This window comes from Gossypium hirsutum, chromosome A12, assembly GCF_007990345.1.
Source record: "Gossypium hirsutum isolate 1008001.06 chromosome A12, Gossypium_hirsutum_v2.1, whole genome shotgun sequence".
Taxonomy (NCBI): Eukaryota; Viridiplantae; Streptophyta; class Magnoliopsida; order Malvales; family Malvaceae; genus Gossypium; species Gossypium hirsutum.
Window position 1 is genome coordinate 1,021,359 of NC_053435.1, and position 10,119 is coordinate 1,031,477.

The window sequence follows — 10,119 nt, forward strand, 5'->3', positions numbered from 1 at the left end:
CATACTTGGAGAAATTTTCTACAAGGATTTTCTTTTTATTGAAAATAAAACACTCAAACTAGAAAGCTATTACGATATTATTATTGAAAGATTTTTTTCAAGAGCATGCAAAAACTCCTCTCAACCTATGAACTAAAGACCAAATTAGGCTATTCTTGTATTCACATGAATACATATAAAGACAAGTAAAACTATGCATGAAAAGCTATGAGTTTCCAACAAAAGTGACGGGTGTCTAGAAACTCTTGACAGATGGGGAAATACATAAAAAGACAAAATGTGACGGAATACACAAGAAGACGAAAATTTCAAAAATAACATGGAGTCTCAAAAATGACATAGTGGTCGTGCCTGGTCCAATCCTCATTTAACAGGATTTCCTGTTTCTTCTACAACTTGTGAGAAGCTTTCATTGTTCACAATGTTCTCATTTGTTTGGTATCTGTCAATTCTGCACAGGAGGTAGGCTTGTCTAACCCAGTTGATTAAACTTGAACGGGTCGAATCCATAGTTTCCTTGGTTTAACCAATATAAGTTGCGCGGGAAGATATAATACTAATAATTCAAATTTAATTTATAAAACTATATTAATATATGAATAGTTAATTGGACTGTCAAAGTTGGATCGAATTTAAGGGGTAGACAGAGGTCTTAGAACCTCAAAATTGGAAAAATTAGAAATTATAAATTAATATATGTAAAATTTGGAATTCAGCCTCCAAAAATTAAAAAAAATAATGGAACTATAAATTAATAAATGAAAAAAAATTATATTTTAATCTCAAAATTTTATAATTCAATTGTGACCCCACTAAAAGATTTTCTGGATTCCTCCATGCAACCAACTCTGTGTGCATGGTATCAGGAAGGCTACTGGATTCCACGGGGAGCAGAAGAACAAGGCACGAAAACAACAAAACAGAGTTTAGCTAAATATATTTTTCTAAAATCAAATGCAACACAAAAATCCCAAAAAATGAAAAAACAAGAGGTAGGAAGGAAGTTGAAGATGAAAAAAGAATGTTTTAGAAGTATGGAAGTAGTTTATTATACTTTATATGCAGAACATTGAATGGTTTAGATTTTCCTGTTCTGTCTGGGTAGAAAAAGAATGAACATATTCCTAGTAAGTTTTGAGTTTGAACATATTCCTAGTAAGTTTTGAGTTGAAACATCATAAAGCTACCCTAATCCCTAATTCTGAATCCAGAACCAGCACAAAATGTACCATCATCTCCCTACTCATCTCTTCCACTACTCTTTTACGTCTCTAATGAGTAATATACTAATATTTACACCAGCCATGTTGATTTTATCCCATATATACACTCACACATAAGGCCGATCCTTAAATCCCCAGATATATTTTATTAGTGGAAAACTCATTCAGTGTGTGGTAAGTGTCATCAGTGAAGAAGTGGTTCTGTTGGTGAACCAGGAACATGTGGCACGAAACCTCTCCCACCGAACATGGGACGCATGACACTATCATCAAACTTCCGCCAGTAGTAGTGGACGGTTCTAGTCGGTGTGGCTAAGAGCATACGTAGGCTGGTTGGACGGGGAATATTATTGCCGCCCACTTCAGCATCCCCATTGGCGATAAGTGGCAGATCTGTCATCAGCTTTGAGGGAAAAGAATCAAAAGACCCAGAGGACACACCTCCACAAAGGTGCTTGCTTGGTAGCAGCAGCCTTATTAGAGGCTTTGTCATTAATCCAAACACCTGAAACAGAGAATATCAAACTTGCAAGATATGAACGTTACTAGTTACATGTGATGCATGGAACATTTTTGTAGAGCTTTCTTCTAACATATAGCAAAGTAAGCTGAGTCTATTGATATTTTTTCGTCATCTTTTTACCACAATCAATCAAAAAATACCTTTCAACTCTTGCTTTGACCTCACTCACAGTTTTCTTGGCCTAATTTGCTCTTTTATATCCAGAGCTCTATATGTCTATTTTTTCTTGCTTTTATAACAATTTTGTTTTTCCTTAATAGCCGTCTTTGCTTGCTTGTTCAACCATGATATGTCCTTACATGAAGATGTTAAGGCCATTGGTTCATCAAGTTCTTCCTTTACCATTTAATTCTGGTGTTTATGACAGGTCTTGCTTTTCTATATGCATTCCAAAATGAACATCTAATGTAGAATGTTATACAAAGATCCCTAATACAGTTGTATGATATCCACGCATGCTAGTAAAAGGATGGTTATTGACTTGATGTCAAGGAAATAATATACCATGGAGGAAAACACTTTACAATGATTTACTACAAAGAAAGCTTTTTTTAACAAAATTATGCAGAGAACATCTTTATCGATCTTTTCATTACTGAAAAACAGTCCTGACTAAGGATAAGTCCTTACCACAGTACTGAAAAGAACAACAGTGATGGTGCTGGTTATCATTATGGAATTTCCACGCAATTGTGTATGCCCCGATCTAGTAAACTGCATACATCCAAATAAATAAAATAAGTTACAACGTAGGTGGCAAGAACCAATCTAGTAAACATGCCAAAGCAGTGCACCTCCGAATAACTGCAGTAAATGGAAGTTTGTTGCCCAACAATTCACAATTTTTTGGTACAAATTTCTCAATTTATAGAAAAGCATGAAGAAACATTCATCTTACCATACATCATTGTTTGATCAGGCATTTAGATGCCAAAATTTTAACTATATTCACTGCAAAAAATTATCTTACTACTAATATCATATACTGATGTCAAAGACAACATTGAAATAATTTATGTTCTACTTTTGAGCAATAAATCGATCAAAATGCAGAGGTTTTGAAATCTAAATCCTATGACCTAAATTTACCTGATTATAAGCAAGTGCCACAGACACAGAACCTCGCATGAGCCCTGCCCACCATATTGTAACCTGTTTAACTTGAATATTTCAGTACATCAAGTATGTCAGAGGGAAGAAATCCTCAAATGCGACTCTAAATACCAACCTGTTGCTTCAAAGTAAATTTGTCACTCTCAGACCTTTTGAATAAATTGGATATAAAAGATAGAGGGAATACAGAAGCTGCCCTTCCAACTAGAACTAAGCCAAGAAGTATTGAGCTCACCCCGGCAGATGTTCCAGGACTACAGAAACACACAATATATCCAAACGAACAGTCATTCAATTGCTATCGAGAGACATTTCTTTGATATTCAAGTTAGATACAATTTGAAGAAAACAAGAAGCACACAATGATAACTGATGCACGTACTATATTGTCTCTATCACTTCATATGACACAATCAATTTCTTGAGATGGTTAAGGCAATGGTAGAAAGATTTGATGTGAAAAATTATTTATACAACATGAAAAGATCTAACGAAACCGCAATTTTTGGCCAAAATATGGGAAATACCTTTTGCTAACAACTTTCCACTTCTCTATATCCAAAGCATCCATACCAACATACAGAAAGATAAAAATCTCTGATATGAATGATAATGTTGCAAAAGCATGCCTGCAATGATCAATAATCAGCATAAGAATGTCAAAACATGTCTACTTCAGTTTGACAAAGAATACCTAAATAGAATTGGAGGGAGGGGGGAGAAGTGGTAAAGAAGACAGTTTACAAGCAGCAAAAATTTTCAACATTTGGGATATAAATTCCAAACTAACATACTTGGTGGTGATTCTTGAACTTTCAGTCACATTATGCCAGGTGTAGTGTGACATAACAATGCCACAAAAGAACACTGTAAGAATGCTGCTCAAATTGAACAACTGAAAAACAAAATCATTATCAGAGAAAACAAGAATAAGACAAAGCAATGTAAAAACAGTACCTGAATTTTTACAAAGATAGATATTTAGGCACCCGAGTCATTAAAAAGAATACTTACTTCAGCCATCATATATGAGAGGTAAGCCATGAGAATCATGAGAGCAACTTCACGATCAGTAGAGTGCCTGAAATTTGGAAAAGCTTAGCTACTTAGTCAAACATGAAATTAGATGTTATTTGCAAAGAGTTGTAGGATTTTCATGTCATGCAGGAAGATAAGATGACAACAGTGAGACATTTAGAGAGAGAAACAAATTTTAATGAGAGTCCTTAGAGGTTAGAGCTAGCAATGTGGTAAGATTCTTAGTTTTTTAACCATCCAGAGCTCAACCTAACATTATAATAAACAAGTACAACCTAAATTTACTGTCCTCAAGTTAATGATCTGTGACTATCATGTGATATCTAGGTTGATGATAAGAAGTTGAATAAGTCTCCAGTTCTATTTCCCAACATCAATAAATTCATAAGCACTTGACAATCAACACTATTAGACCTTCTTAAAGCTCTGAACAGAAAATGCCAAATAAAAGAGTTGTGGAACACCAATCCACGCATTCAAACACTGTAACATAGAGCTTTAATGCTGCCTACAAAATGTTGCTTGCACTATTAACACAAGTATGAACGTATACAATTAGTTACTATATTCAGCATCATAAAAGATGAGACAACAAGAAAAGGTAATCGTTTGCCCTTAACATACCTGCCAATATACAATTTTTTTATGATGTACGCACTTATTAGTCCAACCTGCAAGTGAAATCGGTGTGATGTTATATGGATATATAAAATTAATGCATGTCTTTAATCTCAGATACCCAAACACCCTTGAAAAAGGGCAGACTCAACATGCAAAGTTAATTATCAGCAAGGCGCAAGTTCTGTCAAAGAAAAACCAAGGAGGACCTCTTTATGGTTCAAGTCAACATCAAGCAAAAAAGCCTAGAGTTTCTAAAACTAACTTAAAGCCAACAGCTATATCATTAATAATCAAAGAATAAAGTGCTCGTGTGATAGTAATTGCCATTATTTATACAAGTAAACACCAATTATGTATATTACATGCTATCAATGATAATAAAAAGAACAATCCTATCTTATAACAAGTCTGGATTGTATTGAACACTGATTTAATTATCTCTTTAGGTCTTCCTTTGGAGAGACTAAAAGCTTAAACGAGAACTTCCTTTGACACTATGGCTTTAAATTTTTGGCAATAAATGGAATATAAAGATGTTCACTGCACTTATTTTTTCAGTTAATTATGATAAAAGTTTTAGCTGAGGTGCAGATATAATGTGCAAATACTAGATAGATGATTAAGAAGATTTTATGTAATGCAAACTTGAATATATAGCGTGGGTTTTACAAACAAAGAATATAAGATCAAATAATGATGAAACAAATTTAGCAACCATACAAGAAATGCAGATGCACATTGGAAAGCTGCAAAAAATTAGAAAAAGGACTCACCCCTACTCCTAGCAATGTGCTTGTAATGAAGAAGTATAAGAAGTTCCCAATGAATTCGATAAAAATTCTTGAGGTGATGTGAGAGAGGTCAAATTTCTGAATTGCATTGAAAAGTACAATTGACGTGGCATCATTTACCACACCTTCACCGAAGACTATACTGTACAGAAGAGGTGTCTCATCCTGATTAAGCACCTGTACAGAAAATACAAGATTTATAATAGAATAGATATTCAACTATTCTTTTCACTTCACTGAACTGTATAAATATTTTTACCTGCAAAGTGCAAACAGAATCTGTGGCTGAAAAGATTGCTCCAAGTGCTAAAAGAAAAAAGCAACGGTAAGAGCCAAGATAGAAATAGAGAACTAACCTGAAGAAACTAGTTTAACTACACAATAATTGTGATCCTCTAATGAATGGAAAAAAGAAAATAATATAAGAATAAGACCTGGTTCCATGAAAAGCATATGCATCTGTAAGTATGTATGTATGTGGCTGTTTGTGTGTGTGTATGCATTTATTGGGCATAAAATATAATTTGTTCATGATTTTCATTAATGCAAGGATGAATGATCTGGCACAATCTTTAAATGTTAGTTTCCTACGCAGAACTGTAATTAGTTAACAGTAAGCTTTTAAATAATATCGGCAAACTATTAACGAGAGACATAGTTTACCAAGATAATCTCCGATGTCCAGGAAACCAATATCTAACTTCTTAAATAACTGCATGGTACCTGAAAAATATAGGTAAACATAAAGGTTACAACACAATTAGCCTCAAACACTTCCCTGGTACTAATCAGGGAAAAGATAAATTTACTAACAAAAGGTGGTATCTACAATCCAAAGGAACTTGCAGTAACCAAAGTCAATCTCTGTTTTGAACTATTCATCATTTTCAACAGTGTGTCATGCTAAGATGCTGATTATAACTTAAACAAGCAACTGGATTTTTAGAGGAAGAGTTAACCTTAATTTATTTAAGTAAAGATTATCTATGAACACTAATCTTCAACTTTACTTAGAAGCTTGTTATACTTGTGTGCTTTTGGGGTGTTCAGAGTGAAGAAAAAAAACTTCAAAATTTTCGTTATCAACAAATCTTAGAGATGGTTATTCTTTTACTGAAAAAAAATTACAACCATAAAAAAAGTAAGGTTCTGTGCCACTTTTTTTGTAGTAGGTTAAATTATCTTTAAACTATCTTTGTTTGGTAAAAAAAATTGGAGAATAAAGCTTAAACAACAGCCTAGCATTATGCATAAACAGTATAAACACTGAACAGATATATCCCAATAAATGCAACAAGCAAAAACGATCTGTCAGAAGAGCCTGAATATGTCAGTTGTCTTTGTGTATGCCTGGAACTGAACAATTGTAAAGAGAACCGGTTGAAGGCTAGAAAGTTCAAAGAAATTTGAATATACCTATGGATACGATGACAAATGATATCAAAGTTCCAACAGCACCAAACAAAATTATCATCGCAAAGTTACGGAAAAATTGCTTCTTTTTTACCTGGAATCTGGTAAATTGAAAAATGTAAGATTATCAGACATGTGATTCCAAAAAAAATAAAGATTAAAACAAGGAGTAGTGTCAATTTTCAAGAAATACAGGTTGAAACAACAGTATAAACAAGCCAGGCAATTAGTTTTCACGCTCTGCAAGATATTTAAAATAAAAAAAGGGTGGGGAGAGGGGGGGCTGAGGAAGATGATGCATCATATTCAAATGAAATGACATTTATAATATCAATTATCAAAATGCTGAAGGCAATAAAAACCAAAGATTTGATAGCTTGATATAAGTCAGTCTTACCCGGCATTGAATATGATGGGAGGCAGAAGATATATAAAAAACAGCTCTTCATTAAATACTAAAATGTGTGATCTCTTTCCTTCAGTGGTCAACAGAATGATAATTCCGCTACAAAGCCCCTGTTAATCACACCCAAAATCATCACCAAACAAAAACTATTTTCCTGTTACAAAACAACAATCGAAACAAGATCGAGTGAAGCCTAACATAACAAGGTTAATTAGTTAGGGAGTTACTGAACAACTCACAATGGCAAGGGCAGTTATTGACTCATTAAACCATCGGTTTTTCTCCAGAAGATGACCAATCACAATGCAGGAGCAGAGAAGTGCCACAAATAGGGTAATAGAGTCCACCGAAGTTTGGTCGGGCTCTAGTGCCATCCCTAAATGCTTGGGAATAAAAGAAAAAGCCCTCAAACCCAGTCTAGCTGCCTCAGTCTAAATAATTCCACTGCTCGAAAAACAAAGATATAACTTAGGTATTCAGTTATTAAAATCGATCGCATATCACCCAAGTAATAAATTCAAACATAAAAACAGAACTTCATTAAAGAAGTAAAGATAAATAATACCTTAATGATCATTTATTTGCTATCAAATTATTAGCATAAATTAAGCGTTAAACTAAAGATACAGTTACCTTTTTCTGTTGCAGTAAACTTTAAACTGTTGAGAGTTCTTAAAACAATCGAAGAGTCAATTCAAAAGTTTCATCTAAAACGGAGTTCATTTTACAGTACAACACGTTAAGATGAAATACATTAAAAAAATTTAAAATATTATTTTACACTATAATTACTCACCAAGTAAAGCCTAAAAGAATCCCTTAATGTAAAAACATAAAAAACTTGATTTTATATAAACTACTTTTCCCCATTGCGCTTTATTCTTTAATTTAAGAAGAAACTAAAAAAAGAAAGAAATAGAAATCAACGAAACTTAACGACCAAGTATCCATTCGGTCCTTCACTTTTCTCAGCATCCAAACAAAACAAAACAATAAAACAAAATAAAATAATAAATAAATTACCACGAAATTACTCTGAAACTTCGGAGGAACCAGAAACTAGAGATTATTACTAATTTTCTTTTCTTTTTTTTTTCTAGGATTTAATGCGAAAATGTGTATTTTAAAGAAAAAAGAAGCAAAGAATAAGTGGGAAAATCAGGTGAAGAATCCGAATGTAAGTAGGAAACGTTGCAAATGCAAAGACCGCGAAAGGAATGAATGTGTAATGGCACTTTTATAACGTGTAGTGGCGGACACGCGAGACGGTTGTGTTTCGTTGATTTCTAACCGTATGATCATTGAAATCATGCCTCATGATTTGATGATGGAATTGTGTAGAATCAGAGGTTTTTTTTATGTGGGACGTTACACTATCTTAGTGTGGACTCTAAGCGAACTTTCGCTATTCAGTTAAGAAAATTATTATTTTAGGGAAATAAAAGGATTTATTCTTAGTTGGCTCTTGTGAACTATAAAAATTCTAGATTGATCCTTAAAATTTTTATAAAACGATGCTTAAACTATTAATTTTATCTTATTTTTTTTCAAAAAGCATTTGAACTTCAATAAAAATATGTCATAGATCACATTTTTATTGATTGCTATTATTTTTGGTAAAATAGAATAAATTTTATAGTTTAGGTTTCAGGGGCTAATTTAAAAATTAAAGTATAATTTGAAGGTTAATTTACTAATAAATCCAAAAGAAAAAAGTCGGTAAAGATTTGAAGTTTAATTGTGTCGATCGTTGAAATTACTAATAACCGTTTATTTTGGCAGGTATCCACGTGGCAATTCGCGCCGTTGGACAGTTATATTTGGCCTTTCCTCTGCTTCACTTCACTTTTTTTTTTTCACTTATTTTTCTATTTGCTTTATAGTTTTATTAAAGTGATAATATCGAATGTTTGGATCAATTAGCTTTTTTTTACCCACAAAATTGACGAAATAATTTTATTTTTAATAATACACTAAGAATCTTTTTATTTTCTAAAATTAAATTAGTGAATTTAAAAAAAAATATATGATTTATTCTTTTTATTTAGTTGACTTTATTTAAATTTTAATTATATTAATTAAGATTATCAATATCATATCAGTCCATATGAATTTGAGTTTATTAGTATTCTTTAAATATTTTTAATATATATTTATAATTTATTTTTTGATTTTTAATATTGCTTATATTTAATTTCATTTGTCTTTTAATTTAATTTCACATTTTAAATAAATTATCATTTGTTTTACCCTTTAATTGAGCTATAATTTACCATTTTAATTAATTTCATGTTGTCTAAATATAAAAATTAAATGAAAATATTGAACATAATTTATGAGGCATTAATACAAAATAATAAATTATCTTATTCTATTATTCAAATATGTATCATCAATTAATTAAAGATGTAACTGATATTACTAACTACAACTAACATATGAATTATTATCTTTAAAAAATAGATGAATTATTTACATAAGTAAATAAATATATTATTGAGGTATTATTAAAATTAAATAATTTATTACACATTTTTCATAATTCACTTAAAAATTCACACAAATTGATGGCTCCTAAACTTTTTCTGCACGTCATTAGTGCAGGTTAGATTAATCTTTATTTTTATATAAACCTTTATTTGTAAACTTTAATTTTAGAGTAAATTTCACTCAAGATCACTTTAAAATAGGTTGTGTCCTATTTTGGTTATTATATTTTTTTCAATTTAATTAATCTAATTAAGATAATTATTCGAATTACTCACTGCCATTAAAAATTTTATTAATTCACTGACAGATTACTGACATAATACATTAGTCAATTGAATAATGACATGTGACATTTTTTTTACCTTTTGAATAAAGTTTAGGGACCTCTTTATAATTACTCTAAAAACACTTTTTTGTTTCTTTCTCTTCTCTAAATGGGGAACCCAGAATGCCTACCACCATTTTCTCTTCTCCCTTGTTCCATCACTGTTGCTGGCGTCC

At 31.8% G+C, this 10,119-nt stretch overlaps 1 protein-coding gene across 1 annotated transcript; it reads right to left on the bottom strand.

Moving 5' to 3' along the window:
• Positions 1 to 1,022: 1,022 nt before the first annotated feature.
• Positions 1,023 to 8,337, bottom strand: LOC107930120 (sodium/hydrogen exchanger 2). The gene is made up of 15 exons (XM_016861689.2): positions 8,152 to 8,337; positions 7,368 to 7,572; positions 7,120 to 7,238; positions 6,726 to 6,823; positions 5,973 to 6,032; positions 5,569 to 5,615; positions 5,292 to 5,486; positions 4,522 to 4,568; positions 3,874 to 3,940; positions 3,654 to 3,754; positions 3,387 to 3,488; positions 2,975 to 3,113; positions 2,836 to 2,898; positions 2,377 to 2,460; positions 1,023 to 1,728 (listed from the first exon to the last, which is right to left on the bottom strand). The coding sequence occupies exons 2-15, from the start codon at positions 7,500 to 7,502 to the stop codon at positions 1,408 to 1,410; spliced, it is 1,578 nt and encodes a 525-aa protein (XP_016717178.1). The 5' UTR covers positions 7,503 to 7,572; positions 8,152 to 8,337; the 3' UTR covers positions 1,023 to 1,407.
• Between the last annotated feature and the right edge of the window lie 1,782 nt (positions 8,338 to 10,119).